Consider the following 16,409-nt stretch of genomic DNA (forward strand, 5'->3'; position numbering starts at 1 on the left):
AATCACCTGAATGTAGCTTTACCTAACCCTAACCCTGCTAAACATTTTATTTGTGGGCATAACATTTCCTGACTACAACGAAAGTTTTCTTCAAGAGGGGAAGGAAATACTGTTAGCTTAAGAAAGGGGAGAATTGTAATTTTCTACTCTCCGCCCCCTGGATGCTTGACTGTTCCCCTTCATGGACTAGAAAGCTCTGTAGGAATGTAAACGCGCTAGATAGGGCTCCCTCCAAATTATAATACATTACGCTCTTTTAATTCATGGAGGATAAGATTTGAATCCTGTGAACTTCACACAATCACTTGAATCTTCTTTTGATCCTTTTAACTGATCATCCATTTTGTTCCGTCTTTGTAAATGCTACCGTTGTAAAATGAAAACATTTTAGTAGGATTCATTTCCCATAGATGAACACTTGATGAAAATCAGAGCAATCGTTTGAATTGTGGGTTTGAATTGTAGGTCAGCTGATATCACCCTGTGAGTTGGTCAGACGGAGGTTTGGAGCAGGCAGCTGGGAGCAATAACAGGAAGGTAGAAGGTCAGTTCCACATAGTGCCACACATGCAGCTCCAAACTGCTCTGTGTGTTCCAGTGTTTCCTGTTTTTACTATCCTTAAAAAAACACATTCCAGTTTTTTGGTAAATACAGACAATACGACAAGTTTGTTTAACACATTTAATTGTGGAATTTTATATTAATATAAAACAGAAGCAGCAAAATATTCTGTGCAAGATACAATACGATGGCAATCCCTTCAGGACCTGACAGAAACCAGACAATGAGGGTTTTGCAACCATGCCAGTTACCCTCTGTCTGACAAACAGGATAAAATATTGCTGACTGCCTACCAAGGGAACACACAATTAACTTCTGCTGAGCAAGAACCTTTTTTTTCTTACCCGTTTAAAGTGCATATTCAATTCCTGTGATTAAAAAAAGTAGATGAGTATATTGTGATGAGGCATTATCATTATGTAAACGACTGAAAAGTGGTTGCTTTCCCATTTTTTTTCCAACTTAAAAATAAACCTGTGCAGAAACTAAATTGTACAATGATGTACAAAATACAGATGACAAATAATACTGTTCAAATTCAAACGTCATCAAAAATTGGTTCAAGACAGTCAACAATTCTTTCATCCAAAACATTAATAAAATAGTTCACATAATTTACATGATAGTTATACTGTCTCATCATAATGTGACAACACATTTAACAGAAAAACATGCTTATTAACAAAGCAGATTGTGCACAGCAGCGGTATATTTATCTATAGGTAGCCAAGGAGACAATCTGTGGAAGAAGAAGCCATAGCTAACTAATAAATATCAAACTCATGTGGACTACTCTATACAATTTCCCAGGATGCATTATAATAACATATAACAAAAAGATGTCAATGTATATCAAATAATGTGTCTGTGAGGAGAGGAATCTTTGGGGCACATTCTTTATAACCCTGTCTCTTTGTAAATGTGCTTTTGAGCCAGCAACTGGCCAGTCAGCTGATCAACCAGCCATTCAGTCAACCAGTCAGCTCCACAGGGAGCTCCCTGCTACAGAGCGCCTCCCACTGGCGGGCCAGGAGACAGATGAGTCTCTCTCTGCTGTCCGCCCCTGGAACATAGATACACCACTGCACCTCACTCTCAGCCCCGCATACAGCCCCTCCCCTCTCCCCCAGCTCCCCCCCTCCAAAGTGGTCCATGGTCAGGTGGCAGAGCAGGTCAGGACCGGGCACGTCATCAAACACCAGGGTCAGCGCTTGTGGGTATGTCTGGTAACCCATCAGAACCCGGTCCAGGTCCCGGATCCTGCGGGCGTCTGTTAGCTGGTACTTGTCCCTAGACGGGGGTTCCTTGGCGAAGTCAGGCAGCGGGTAGCTGATGTAATCTTCGTCCAGCAGAAAGACATCTGTGCTGGTGAGGATGAGGGTTTTGGGCTGGAGGAGAGGCTGCTGGTTTGGAGGTGACCCTGGGGGGAGGGGGGAGGCTGGACCGTTGCCCGTGGTCTGGACCTGGAACACCAGCACGTAGAGCAGGATATTGAAGGAGCACAAGGCACCAGCCGGACTCTTCCTCTCAGCCACGATGAAGGTGAGGTCCCCGATCTCCTCTTCGCTGGGGTAAATAAACTTCACCCTGCTGGAGTGGACCAGCTCGTAGTTCTGCATCTTCCCTGCAGGTGGCGACAAAAAACAACTTACTGAAACCCACAGGAGAATGGCTAAGACTTCCTTCTAAATAAAACGTATTTTCACCCTTGATATATTTATCGGAAGTACCTGTGCTTTTGTTCCCAAACTGAGTGTAGAAGTCTTGTTCGGAGGGCTCAGGGGAAGGGGCTTTCTCTAGTAGAGACAGCACCGTCATCAGCTGCTGGAGGAAGTGGTGGGTGCCATAGCTGTCTCGAGTCAGACAGCAGAGGATGTGGTCTGCTGAAGACCCTGAAGACACCAGAACAAGCCGTTCAACCAGAGAGAACAGGTCCACACTAGGAGAGCTCGACATCAAGGTCTATGAAACAAACTGTATACACACATGCGTGCCTTGTGGAAGACTGGGGTTGTGTCCTTATCCTAAATGCCCAACTATCTAAATAAACTCTCAAAGCAGGGGTCATAAGTCAGATTTATGTAAGTGACCAGACCCAGTAGATCTTCTCACCCACAACTCTGAAGTACTGGTCAAACAGTCCCACGTTGACGCTCTGCATGTCACTGAGCTTCATGGCCAGGCAGTAGGACATGATGAGGTCTGGGTGTCTCTGGTCACATTGACTCCAGTCCCACACTGCTGGAAGGCAAAGAGAACACACCGTGTGAACGGTAGAACACTTCAATGTCAACACGAGATAAGGGAATGGAGGAATTTAGAGATAAACAGATGGTGTGGTACCAGCCTTGTGGCAGGCTCCACAGACAATAACACTAGCTCGGCCCTAAGTGCCAGTGTGCTCTTGTAAAGGGAATAGACGAGCCGTGACATTTTGCTCTGCATGCTGGGAGGCCACTGTCATCACTTTATAAATGAGACCTCGCATTGGCCAATCAAATTGCCCAAAGTGTTTCTTACATAGTTGGTCAGAGAGAGCAGCCGCCGAGTCGTCCAGGAGGAAGTAGAGGGCTTTAGTCGACAGCATGACACAGGAAGTCACTTCGACGTCTGGGGATTTGTAGAACACCACAGACAACCACGAGATGTGCTTCAGCTCCTCGTTCTCGACCTGCACATGGGACACACGGTCTGTTGTTACAGGAAACACAAGAGCCCGATGACTTCCCACATCAAAGCTCTGCTTTAGATATGCAAATTTGTCGGGTATGTGTACTGTACATTGCCTTCAAAACACTTGATGGCAGATCAATCAAGATTCAGATTGGGGGTGTGCGTGTGTGTGGGTATGTGTTTGTTTCTGGGGTCAGCGTGAAGGATGTGTACCTCGCCGATGTTGTTGTGGAAAAACTCTAGTAGCTCGTGGCCCTGGAGTCCAGAGAATAGAGTCAGGGCTGGGGACAATGTTAGATGAGAGGGGCACTGGTTCTCCTCTGACAGCTTCTGGATCAGAGGGTCGTTGGGGTAGACTAGAGACAGGGTCAGATGGGGCCTCTGGACACCCTCTGGGACACTGAGAGACACAGACACACATTTGAAAAAGGATTCAATCGTTTGTGAAGAGACCTGGTACTTCTCCTGCTCTTCTCAAGTAGGACCAACTCAAACGCTTCTCATGGATTGTTTTACACGGTGACATGTACCTGTTCAGGGACACCCTCTGACTGGCCTTGGTGGGGGTGGAGGCGGAGTGGCGGCCGCTGGAGCGCAGGCCGGGTCTTGTCTGAAGGAAGGCCACGGTCTTGACGTCCCTCAGGGCGGAGCGCAGCTGGCCGAGCTGCGTCTGGAACAGGAGCTTGTCGTGCGCCAGAGGGAAGACGGCGGCTACTCCCCGCGGGCCGACCAAGAGCTCCAGGACGTGGCTGTCCCTGTAGCGGTGCCCCCGGTGGGAGCACCCAACCGAGCAGCCCTGCTGGGGATTCAGTCTGGGGTTGAGCAGGACCGAGGCCAGGGGCACGCGGGTCAGCTTGCTGTCGGAGGAGCGCTGGACGGCCCCCGGCCCCTCCAGACCTCCCTTCCTGGCTGCAAAGTCCACCTTCAGCACACACAGGTGCCGTGGGGTCAGGAAGAGCACACAGGGGACACTGCGGGGGTCTTTCCCCACCTGGGCTGGTGCGAGGTGGGAGAGGATGTCTGCCTGTAAGGGGTTCTCACTGCTGCGGTCCTGGTTGCTCTGCAGCCCAGGGGCCATCGTCTCCGGGTCTAACAGGTGGGCCGCGTAGCCGCCGTGGATGTAGTCGCTGTCGTCGAGCTCCCAGGAATTCAACAGCTGACGCAGGAAACGCGAGGGGGTGGCGGGACCGTTGTGCACCTCTGAGGGATGCGGCGTGAACGTGCAAATGTCCGAGTAGATCTCTTTCAAACTCTGGGCGTCGGAGAAGAAGTGCCACTGCGTGTCTCTCATCTTCACCCTCAAGCTGAGACAAGTGTCTGGTATGTCAAACTGGGCAGCCTCTATGTCTGAATATGGCACTAAACAGTCAGTCACCAGACTATCAGTGAAGAGCTTCAGGTCCTGAGGCGGATCCTTAGTGGGGGCCTGTAGCACCACCAGTAGCCTGTCTGTCAGCACCACACAGACCGAACACTGCTCGACAACTTCACCGACTCGGACACAGTGGCACCACGTCCCCTGGGTGATGCGGACCACCTCGGTGGCGCCATCTTGGAGTTCGTCCTCAGGGGGAGCGCCAAGAGAGGACCCGGAACAGCCGGAACCTTCCTCCACTTCCCCCAGCCCCATCTCAAAGTAGCCGTCCCCAGAGCTGGGGCTGCTTAGCTCAGTCCCCTCCCCACCGGGGAGAGCCTCCCCCCTCTGCTTGGACCCCCTCCTCTCCTTCTTCCGCTCCCACAGCGCTGTGGCGATGCGGCAGCAGAGCTGGGTCATGTAGTCCTGGTTGGAGGTGGTGTAGGACTGCAAGTGGAGGGGGAGGACTGGTGTGATGTCGAAGGTTTCCGCCAGGTTTCTGTCCTCGGCACAACAGCAGCAGCTGAAGGAGGCAAACCACAACCATGTCAAGAGACTACAGAGAAGTTCGGTCACAAGACGCGGGGGCATTAGCACTCCCTGCAGGCAACCACTGAACACCACTGGCCTCCATTTTGATTAATTGCCACAAATGTGAAATTGTAGAATGTTTGAATCACTTCTTTAAATTATGATTACGAACCTGCTGCTCCCAAACCTATTCTGCTGGTTGCTGGAAATTTCACATGACTGCTGGCTCATTAGCTAAAAAATGGAGTAGAAATGTTGACGTACAGAACAGAAAGAAATCAGTAACCACCTTATCATTTGTAATTATTCACTAAATGTAGTTAGTGGAGTCTTAAATACCTGCAGTTTGTCCTCACAAGACAAATTGGTTACATTAAAGCATTGCTGGGTAAGTGCATGATCCACAGGAGTCAATATCTTTTGGGTAACAAAGGCTTCTTCTTTACATTTCATTGCTAAAACCAAGAGAGAAAATGTGGGTCTGAAAAGTGATTGATGATACACCACTTCACAATGTACTGGTTTTGTGTAATGAGAGAAGAAGGTACATTATAATATCAACTCATGGCAGTGCATTAGTGAAAGGTGTTTAGTTAGTTTAGTGGTAACAGTAGTTCATTCCGTGAGAAAGTCAATCCAAGATCCCCTCAAATCCATTTGTTATGAAAATATGCCATTTAGAGGAATGCACCCATGCCAACTCAAAGAAGAGGGCTTGCAAGTTGAGACAGAGTTAAGGAGGCAGACAGAACCACCTAGGTGAGTCAAGTGAGCGTGGGAGCGAGTGTGTAAGGGTGCACGTGTGTCAGTGAGCAAGTCAATGAGTGAGTGTGAAAGCGAGCGAGCGAGGGAGCATGCAGCAGCAGAAGCAGCAGAGGTAGTTCCAGCAGGCCCCGCCCCTCCCAGCAGGCCCCGCCCCTCCCAGCAGGCCCCGCCCCTCCCAGCAGCCTGATACATACATGATTACCTTGGCTGGAGCTGGCTGGCTGGGCGAGGGAGGGAGAGCAGGGAGCGGCAGAGTGAGAGGAGGAGGAGGGCGGGAGGGCTCCACTGCCAGACGGCCTCGCCTCCTCACCGGTCTGACAACAGAGATCACCAAGCGCATCTTTAAAGCACCATATTTAAAAAGACCCCTTTCACCCCCAACAAAGCAACTAAAGCGCAAGCATCTTCACAAAGCTGAGGTACTTACTCTTGGCTTAGATAGCCATGTTATCCATTTATGTTACATGTTTTTTACTTTGACTACGAATACGTATTTTACTAGCTGATGAAATATAAAACTGCAGCTAAACAGAACGGCAAATAGAGGTAGTATTAGTATGTGATTCCAAGTCAACTACGATCTGTACTGTCTATCAGGACAATTCTGCAAATGGCTACGAGAGGGACTTGTAACCCGATGTTGAGGAAGAGCATTAACCACATAAAAAAAAAAAACTAACATTGTTCACTCTGTACAAATGAGGGAAAAATGTCTGTCAACCTTTTTCAGCCAACACCAGTCTTTTTTTTAAGGATTGTTTCGCATGAACATTTATTCATTTAGCAGACGCTTTTAGCCAAAGCGAAGCATGAAGACCCAGAACCTTGTTTGTAGAATCATTACGATCAAGATAATAAGTAGCTGTGTTTGGATTTTAACTCAATTTTTTACTGATAAGATGTAAACAACAGAAAGTTCCTTTTGGACTTGTTTTGTAAGAGCGCACGTATACCTTTTTTTCGGTGTTTGCCATTCTGTCCTTGGCCTCCTTGGCTTTCTGAATGGCTTTCAACACCTCCACGGTGTCCAGCTCTTTCTCTGTCGGTGCAGTGCAGTCCAAGCATACCTATGTGTGCAAGGGGAACTACATTATCACTTAGCACTGACTGAGGCTCATCATTTTAATTTGAACACAGTTGCTTCAATTTTATCTCGGAGTGTTGGCTGGGAACCTGACGCAACAGGCAAGTCTTTGTGGATACGTTCAGTGTTCTGAGGCAGAACAAGGAGTCAGGTGGCTGAGCGGTGAGGGAATCGGGCTAGTAATCCGAAGGTTGCCAGTTCGATTCCCGGTCATGCTGGGTCACAACTGACGTTGTGTCCTTGGGCAAGGCACTTCACCCTACTTGCCTCGGGGGAATGTCCCTGTACTTACTGTAAGTCGCTCTGGATAAGAGCGTCTGCTAAATGACTAAATGTCTAAATGTAACAACTAAGGAGTGGCTACGGTTCTGGAAGGACCGGAGATACAGGACCACGCCCAGGCCCTGGTGGTTCTACTGTACCTCTGAAGCACGGTCCCAGAACTGGGCCAGAACCTTCGTCCTGTAGTCTGGGATGATGCACATGGGATTGTTGGTCAGGCTGAGCTTCTCCAAACATGGGAGGGCTCCAATGTTCCTGATCTCTTCCAGCTGAGAAATAAACAATGTAATTGAATGTGTATGTTTCTTTTTGTTGTTTTATTTGATAGGTAGAAAAGGGGGATTTTTTTTTTTTACCTGTCCCAATTTGTTGCCGCTCAGATCTAAGTTGACAAGGGAGTAGAGTTTACTGAGTCCCAAAAGACTGTCTAGTTGGTTTCCTGCCAGGTTCAAGGTCTTGATGTTCCCAAGCTTTGTATGGACTCCCTCCAGAACAGTTAGCTTATTGTAAGATAAGTCCAGGTGAATGAGGTTGTACAGGTGCTGAAAAAAAACATTCACAACATTAGAAAATATATTAAATGATTCCTTACCATTGGAATGCTGTTTGAGTGTTTGATACATTGATGCCGTAGGGAGGAATTGTGAATTATGGAGGAATTATTCATTTACATTTAGGTCATTTAGCAGATTTACACCATGAGAATATAATACGTACTTGGAGGTTCTCCACAAGAGAGAGACTGTTGTAACTGAGGTCCAAGAATTCAACTTTTGGTATCAATTTCTAAGGGGAAAAATTGATTCAATTAAAAGAAATTACTCTACAAAGAGTACATCCCACTCTCCTTTATCTACAAACAGCCTCTGAAAAGGTCACCAGAAATACCATAAAATATGTAATGGCGGTGGCAGTGTGTTTCTCACCACTGAATCATCGATGCGACTTATTTGATTGTGGCTCATGTCCAGAGTGGTGAGGGTCTTCCATGCTGGAATGACAGCAGTTACTGGACAGTCCGTCTCCACCTCATCTGCTTCCCACTGAAGGAACTCCAATGCTTCTGGGACCAGGATGTCCTGGTCAGACACACAACACAGATAGAGGCATTGAGAAGTGTAGCAAATGCATATGAACAGGAAACCACTGTCAGGGAACCTTTGACGCTGTCTTGATATGTGTGGGGAGAAGATTATGTCTATGTCATCTGTATATCACAGACAACCCAGCATCATGCAGAACCACAGTTTCTCTAGGTGTAGGACAAACAAAGGCAGTTGATGTTGTACCATCATTGTTTCCGCTGAATGGTGGATGCTCATGGTGGCCAAGGTGGACTTCAAGGAAGGCAGTCCATTGATCTGCTTTGAACTGCATTCACTTATCTTTAAAGATAAATTCACAATTCAAGAAAGAACATGGATGTGTATAAGTACTATTTATGAGTATTACCTTCAAGATGTGTTTTTCATATGTGCGTCTTCCTACCTCAATCTGTACAAGTGCTTTGAAGATGGAGAGGTCAAAGGTCAAGGAGTGTTCTTGGATATTACTGGACCCCACTTCCCCTCTCGTTCCTGTAATCTGAAAATAAAGAGTAGAGGTCAAACTTGCACTCATCTATCCCTTCTACAGGATTGCAGCAACAGGAAAGAGACTTTACCTTAAGATATTTAAGCCGGCAAGTGAAGTCCAGTATATGGCCCAGGTCTGCCTTGGCGTCTCCATTGGAGCAGGTTGGCTTGGCCAGCCTCAGCTGTTGTGTGATGGCATAGAGCTGTAGGGGCTGCAGGGTGAACACCTCCCCAGCCACAAGCAGATGCTCTCCTGAGGAACAACATTCACATTCTGCCCCTCACAAGCATGTCCATCCCAAGAGCACTTCACATTTATGTCATTATTGATCATCACCATTACAATTGTTTAAATAATGATTAACTTATGGTTTAGTGATTCAGACTTTGGTTTAAAATAACGTTATAAAGACACAAACCTTTGTGGAATAAGTCTTCTGCCAGGGCAGCTGTGATTCCATTTATTTCCTGAGTAACAAAAAAAAGGTTTTGAAATGCATTGATATTCTAATTCTATTCTACTTTTAACAAGATTGTCTGTATGACTTTTTAAAGACTGTGCCATAAGTCATTTTACTTGTTGCTTATCATCAGTTGTCACAAGACAAGCTTTGGGCTAATGGTTAACTATTACAAGTAACTGCTCAGTGTATGGAAAACAAGTAATTGCTGGACACTTGAGGAGACCAAAGGGCAAAGTAAGCAAACAATAAGTCTGTTGGGTTAAAGAGAGGGTCAGGTGTAACACATTGACATGTGTTACACCTGAATACTTACATATTGGTGGAAATGCAAAAAACAGGACAGGACCTTAGGGGCAGCTATAGGAAATCTAAGGAGCACTGTTTGTAGGTAGACTTCAAGTTCCTTCTGCCTCTTCTCTACCAGGCTCTTTGAATTTTTACCAATCATCTTTTTGGGTGGTAATAGGTGTTTGTCAACCTTCTTTTCAGCTGTCAGCTTGAGTAGAAACACACAAAAAACAAACGCATGACATGATAGATGTGCAGAATTATACCAACATTCCTTGATATGGATTACAACTTGACCACTGTCTGAGCTCAGATAAAGTGCATCGCTGGAGTGAGATCCAACGTTGCTAAAGACGTTACTATGTCACTTACTTTCTCGTGCAAATCATAGAAGTCACTGTAGCGATGCTTTACGGTCCATTTGTGGTCTTTATCAATTACCTCAATGATGTACACCTGCAAAAGCATGAAACAAAGCAAACGTTTAGAAAAGTCTATAATTTTCTACAATGTAGAGTAGCTTCTTTGAAATATGGATTGTAGCTTCTTTAAAATGTGGATTAGGTAACGTTAAACGATGGCTGTGCTTTTGCATGTCAATCTCATTCGTTAGCTAGCTAGCAACAGTAGCTGGCTAACGTTAGCTAAAACAATGTACTGCACAGTAGCGTGGCCATAAAAGAAGAAATATATTCAAAAACATTATTTGGACTGCATCTTGTAAATATTTTGGGGGGAACATTATCCTTGCTAGCTGTACATCAAGTATGTGGCAGTCACAATATACTGCCGAGACAAGCTGCACTTGCACTTGTAGAGTACTAGCTACTATTCTTGACTAGCTCTAAAATCCATTGCATTGCTAGTCTACCATAGCCTACAACAATCAATATTTGTAGTGATAGGTTATCTACACGACTCTACGTTAGATGTTTACGTTAGCACTGAATGTTTTTGTGGCAAACAATACTAGTCAAAACAAAAATATGTGTTAAGTGGCGACGTTACCTAGATAGCAACCAGCTAATAGCTAGCATGAAATAAAGCTAATAAACGTACGTACGGTATAATTTTCTACAAGTTCCGATCCAACGATGAAGACTTTTCTCTCAACATCCTCGAAGGTGACAGATTCCATGTTGATACAGCGAAAGCTAGCAGACACGCTAGCTGTATATAATCTCCTAAATTAAGATTGATTGCTAGCCAGCAGCACAGCTAGTCTAGCTATCTAAGGATGCCTTATGAATGTGATAGCCAGCAGCTAGCTGACTCCTTTTTTCTCCATCTTTGTTGTTGTGACGGCTTGCTGATGCTAGCCAAGTCTACTGCCACTGTGACAGTTTCGGTGACAGTGATTGAATCCTCAAACCTTTATTCAAAAACAAAATGATCTCGTTCTATGACTATCACTAAAACGGCATCATGTAATCAATCAACGTCATTATTAAAGAAATAATAAATCAAAAGTAAAAGGAAACGTGGTGGTGTTAATAAATGACAGATTGCCATGAGCACGTATAGCTATAATAAGGGGCATAGATTCACGCAAAACACACGAGATGGCAATAAATACATAAAACGTACAACTTTGTTATGGGACTGTGATAATGGAAAATGTAGAAAATGAAATCTATGTGTATCAACAACCAACGACGAATATCGATGTCTTCCAAATGCTTAAATATTAACTTCACACAGTAAGCTACTAAGTTGAGTCCAACACTGTATTAGCCTCGTTGGACGAAGAAAGGATGGAATGGTCCATTCTTGATTGGATCACTTAAGCTTATTACAGAAAGATTGTATTGGCTATTTTCATGTATATTAATTTATCAGTAAAATTATGGTATTTAACAAATGTTTCAACTATGTGTAATTTACAAGAACTAGTCTCAATTATATCTAAAGCTCCACAGCAAGCCTGCAAAATGAAACACCCCTAAGTGTCCTTGAAAGTCGAACGGTCCGAGTGTATATAAAGCAAGTGCACTGCATAGAGACATGATCCGTTTAACTGTCACACTTGTGAGACACAAGACATTATAATAGGTAGGCTATATAGACAGACAGTAAACTATCAAATCTTTAAAGCAGGAAACACACCCTCTTATTTAAAACAATTTGGCTTAGCTGAACTCATCCAGTTTTAATAGTTTAAGTAAAACAACTAGGAGAAAAGGGTGTGACTGTCAGTGCTGACACTGTAGCTACAGTCGCGAGCAGTCAAGCTGCTGAGAGAGGCACACCACCAGGCTATGTACTATCTAAAGCCCGTGGTAAAGAAAAAGTCAGAGAGGATAGTAAAAAGGTAGGCTTTTAGGAGTATTCGTGTGGTGAACCACGATATACAAACCCCAAGAAAGCATTATTTATTCCCTCGCTACTGTCTGCAGCAGAGAAGATAATGTGAAGAGCTTCAAAGAAAGCAAGCTGCAAGCCAATGCTTTTCGAAGAAGATATGTGTGGCAAGGGCTTGTGCCAATGGCCGGTCTATAATAATGGACCTGCCGTCCTCAAAGACCAACTGAAGGATGACTTAAAGAGGGACAGTAACCGTTGGTACAAGTGCGGAAGGAGACAAGGGTATCGGGGGAAAAGAGGACGGATCAGCGGACATCCTCAGTTCCAAAGAAAAAAACGACCCCGTCCATCAGGCTTGGTGATGTCACTGCGTCCTGTCAACATCAAAGGCAGAAGAGCACCAGGTATGAGGGCCCCAAGAAACACTAACCAATTTTTAATGCACGAAAAATACCAGATGATGCATATGCGTTCAGACTCCATTGGCACTGATAGTGGGTCGGACTGTGAAATGGATTTTACTGACATGGATTCATATCTTGGGGTGCTGGAGAACGCTAGGGGCGCACTGCTCGACAGTCCAGATCTCTTTCCACAAGATCCAATCCGGTTCTTCCCTCGGCAAATGGCAAAGCGCCAACAATTTCCATTCTTCACTTTTGGAGAGCTTTACCAAGAGGAGAGTATGCAGTACTTTCCATCTGAGGACGATGTAATACAAAGCGAAGATTTCATGCAAAAGGACTTCATTGACTTTTGTGACACATTTCGTGGGACCGAACACGTAGCCTAGTGGACCACGATTGTCAATTTGACAATGTTTACAATGTAGGCTACGTATACAAAAAAACATGTATGGAACAAAGGTACTATCGTCAAATTAGACACATTTGAAGCATTCAATATCGTCCATATTTTCTATTACTGCTATGGACATCTAAAGAGCTGTTGGTAATGTCATGCTACATTGGAGGGCTGTGGTAGTAGGAGTGAGACCTATCCGCCAATCACATTGAAGGGGATTATCCCTATTGCTTAATTCTGTCATTGCCTTAACTGTACGACGAAAAATAAATGACCGATTCATTATAAACGTGTTTCTGACTATATTATTGTATCTGCAATACATTACATTGTTTACACTTTTCTAGGAGACAATATGGTAACGTCCGGGGAATTATTTAATAATCATAATTTAAATCACTAATTAGTATGCCACCATATCATGTTTCAGTTTAGCCAATCTTGACACACGGTATGTGATTAAAAACAATGAACAGAAAGGGAATAATACTTGTTGCAGACAGGTTTAAACTATTGAATGTGATCAACACACAGCTTTACTTGATTTTAGGTGTCCTGATTTTTTGCATGCAGGCTAAGGGAATGGATAAAAAATAAATCTCTATTCGCACAACTCATAAAACATTGCTTTATCAGCCTACTGCACGCCTAAATGGCACGTAAATGAACCTCAGTGAGCGCAGAAATCGCGTCTGTCTGTTGTGGGATAATTAGGCATGCTCATATCTAATAGGTTAGGAGAGACATTTTTCGTCTGGATAAATGATTGCTGGTATCCACAATATGGCGCAGTTTAAGTGTACAAGTGTTGCCCTATTTTACACAAGGCTGCTGTCTCTCCGTCGGTTTCTGTAAACACCCAGCTGAAAGGATCATTGTCCTGGCCTGTATTAAAAGAGGAAGGGGGGGGGGGGGGGGAGGAGGGGGGGGGGGGAGGAAGGGGGAGAAAGGGGTTTCTCCTGTGTTTTAGGTCTGGGATGTTTTTGTTCCACACATTAGAGGCAATATCGACTTTGAGCCTTTGACTTTTTAGCCATCACAATAAACTGCCCTACAACATAACATAATGCTGAATCTATATAGCCTTCTGTCTATTCAGTAGACCACACCAGAGGGCTGATCCTCTTGTGTCATAGAAATGAGTAACTATGTTAAGCATGTAGTCCTAATAATGCTACCATCTTGTCTGCACTACAGATACCACAACCACTGAGAACAGTGAAGGTTTACCTCATCTTGAATCCTAACGCTTGTTCTGGACATTATGCCATACAAAAGTAGCCTACCTTTTGTGGAGAATTTAATAAAGTTACCTGGCTGTAGTTTATAGGCATAACTTATAAAAGCACTGTTCTAATGTTTTTGTCTGGTCATCCAAAACTTGGTTCATGGCATTACAACAACCGTTAACTTGACAAACTATAAAAAGAGAATACTATTTTGTCATTTAATTTAGGAATCAAAGTTCCTATTGAAACAAAAGAGAGGTAGTCCTATGCTGACTCACTGACATATGTGGACAGTATGTTTCTTAAATGAATGATTCTACAATATGTGATGACTGTGGTGCATACATTTTAGCCCATCTTCCTTTATAGGCTCTGCTTAAGCCTCACTTACGCAACGCAAGCCTGTCAGGCGACCCAATAGAACAGAAACAGTTCTCCCAGGCTGTTGGGAGGGAACACATTTGACAGACAATGGAGCGTCAGGTCTGTCTGTAGTCAACTGGCAACGTGTGAGGGTGAAATGTTGAATTCTTTCATTTGTAGTAATGTTAAGTTATTGTATGGTGCAGCATGTTGCTATTCAGGTTAATAATGGAACTGATTTGTTTCGAACCGAGACCAAATCCAATCCCCCTCTATACCAAAAAAGCTGCAAGCCTTTGGAGCTTCTATACAATGATACTAATGTAAAGTGGAAGCTTTGTTAAACCCATGAAGTCTCTCTGCTATCTGGGCCTTCCACAGCCACACACTCATGTATTGAGTGAATAAAAGATGTAGACACACACTCAGGCACCTCCTCAACTTGGTGAGCAAGCATGAACCAAGACAGAAAATGTATTCTAAGTATTGTATCCATATGTCAAATTTCAGTGTAAGAATCATTTGTGATTTGCCCCTGACCCAATTCAAATTCAAACGGGGCACTGGCAGTACTGCAGAAATGGATACGGGTCGAGCCAGGGATTTATAGTGGTGGGAGTGAGAGGTGTGTGTTAACCAGGAAGAGCTGCAAGTCAGCAAGAGTGGAAAAGTACAGCGTTCTGAAGGAGATGTCGACATCTCGGATGGATAAAACACTATCAGAAGCAGAACTGTGGAGCTGTATTAAGTTGTGTACATTCATAGCAATGCTGTGATGATAAACTAAAATCCTTTTGAATCATTAGAAGCCTTCCTACTTCATCATACTTCAATCCTATTTCAACACTGATACCAAAAGTCTTGTCTTAAGGATTCTCAATTCATCAATATCTGACTTTGTCCCTAAGTGTGAACTTGAGTATGGGTGCCCAAACACAGCACACAGCAGACATTACTGTGTCTGTATGTCAGGGAGAAAGGGGGGAGGGGGAGGAGAGTAGGAGGGTTAGGGTTGTTATTCTGGCTGTTTTAGGCCAACCCTCTGATGTCACATGTTCCTCTGCTGAGGCTTGCCTTTGGCAACAGGTACTATCAACAGTATATAGCCCTTTAAAGAAATGTCTCCTAATCTGTACACGAGAATGAAATGAAAAGGGCCCCTTAAGAATGATTAAAAAGTTATAATTAACTTAACTATAACTATGTACTTTTTCCAGTTGTGCCAGACTCGTGCAATGTTCTGAACAGATAAAGAATAGCCTAATAGAAGAATTGTTTATTTCTGGCAAGATGGGGAAAAATTTTACAAGTTCCTGGAGAATCTTTCAGATGTGTAGATCTTTCTCTCGGTCCTCAGAACCCTCCCACTTCACTGTGCATTCCTGTGACTTGTTTGATTTGCAGACACGGTATGCACCATTTTGTCTCTCCTCTCTAATTTTGGCAACTGGAAAGAGTAGTGATCCACTTATAGGGACATAATCAAGTACCGAATCACTAGAGACACATTTTGAGACACATTTCTCCTTTCTCAGGAAGGTCCACACAATGGCAAATGGTTTACTTTACAAACACCTCCACCATACCACAACAAAACACTTTCTTAGGGTCCTATGTATGAGCGACAGATGCACAACACTTGATGGGGATACTGTTTCAACAGTTGTGACACAGTTGTCACACAAAAAAAGCAGGATTCGTATGTCAGTCCCTGGGAGTCTTTTTTTCTCTCTAAGGTCCATAATGCAAAATGGCAGTTGAGTCTTTTGTTTGTGTGTTATGTCATGGCTGTGAGCTGCTCCTCCTCCTCCTCCTTCTCCCTTGCAGTATCTGACAAGCCAACAGGCGGCAGTGATGTCAGCGAGGAGGAGGTGAAATAGGAAACCACAGCGTCCTGTTTGAGCGAGCCATGAAAGGGAAAGGCTACAGACCTGGAACAGTGTGCACCCTAGCTACAGCCTCGTGAGTGGCTGAATTAACCCGTCCATTTGTCGATATGCGTACAAACAAGTTTATAGGGCAAAATAAATAGTTGATAATGTCCATTGATACACATTATGTTGCAGTTTCCCTGACTGAATTTGAAACGCATTTTAAAAGCTTTTGTTGTAAACACGTCGCTGGTAAACTGC

At 44.3% G+C, this 16,409-nt stretch overlaps 2 protein-coding genes across 4 annotated transcripts; one reads left to right on the plus strand and one right to left on the minus strand.

The window, feature by feature from the left end:
* Nucleotides 1–668: 668 nt before the first annotated feature.
* Nucleotides 669–10,911, minus strand: nisch (nischarin). Of its 3 annotated transcripts, none has more exons than XM_062459134.1 (21): nucleotides 10,641–10,911; nucleotides 9,950–10,033; nucleotides 9,603–9,785; nucleotides 9,245–9,293; nucleotides 8,915–9,078; nucleotides 8,740–8,835; nucleotides 8,541–8,636; nucleotides 8,178–8,330; nucleotides 7,969–8,037; nucleotides 7,608–7,793; nucleotides 7,392–7,520; nucleotides 6,839–6,952; nucleotides 6,088–6,199; nucleotides 5,460–5,575; nucleotides 5,293–5,354; nucleotides 3,766–5,112; nucleotides 3,449–3,635; nucleotides 3,083–3,233; nucleotides 2,675–2,800; nucleotides 2,293–2,454; nucleotides 669–2,186 (listed from the first exon to the last, which is right to left on the minus strand). In XM_062459134.1, the coding sequence occupies exons 1-21, from the start codon at nucleotides 10,713–10,715 to the stop codon at nucleotides 1,534–1,536; spliced, it is 4,314 nt and encodes a 1,437-aa protein (XP_062315118.1). In that variant the 5' UTR covers nucleotides 10,716–10,911; the 3' UTR covers nucleotides 669–1,533. The 3 variants fall into 3 exon arrangements, 2 of the variants coding, with proteins under 2 accessions (XP_062315118.1, XP_062315108.1); XM_062459124.1 differs by having other exon boundaries at nucleotides 2,675–2,803; XR_009929962.1 differs by lacking the exons at nucleotides 669–2,186; nucleotides 2,293–2,454; nucleotides 2,675–2,800; ... (1 more) ...; nucleotides 3,449–3,635; nucleotides 3,766–5,112 and having other exon boundaries at nucleotides 5,337–5,354; nucleotides 6,080–6,199; nucleotides 10,641–10,910.
* A 683-nt stretch (nucleotides 10,912–11,594) lies between these two features.
* wu:fb55g09 (coiled-coil domain-containing glutamate-rich protein 1) lies at nucleotides 11,595–12,974 on the plus strand. Its single transcript, XM_062459152.1, has one exon. It carries the CDS (start codon nucleotides 12,021–12,023, stop codon nucleotides 12,672–12,674), a length of 654 nt encoding a protein of 217 aa, XP_062315136.1. The 5' UTR covers nucleotides 11,595–12,020; the 3' UTR covers nucleotides 12,675–12,974.
* Nucleotides 12,975–16,409: the final 3,435 nt, after the last annotated feature.

Source organism: Osmerus eperlanus, chromosome 1 (assembly GCF_963692335.1).
Source record: "Osmerus eperlanus chromosome 1, fOsmEpe2.1, whole genome shotgun sequence".
NCBI classification, from domain to species: Eukaryota; Metazoa; Chordata; class Actinopteri; order Osmeriformes; family Osmeridae; genus Osmerus; species Osmerus eperlanus.

Coding starts and splice junctions, on each gene's coding strand:
- nisch (XM_062459124.1), bottom strand. CDS start 10,715: ATGGAATCTGTCACCTTCGAGGATGTTGAGAGAAAAGTCTTCATCGTT. Junction 7,521..7,607: donor GCGGCAACAAATTGGGACAG/GTAAAAAAAAAA, acceptor TTTATTTCTCAG/CTGGAAGAGATCAGGAACAT. Junction 5,576..6,087: donor GCCAGCCAGCTCCAGCCAAG/GTAATCATGTAT, acceptor TCTTGGTTTTAG/CAATGAAATGTAAAGAAGAA.
- wu:fb55g09 (XM_062459152.1), top strand. CDS start 12,021: ATGCTTTTCGAAGAAGATATGTGTGGCAAGGGCTTGTGCCAATGGCCG.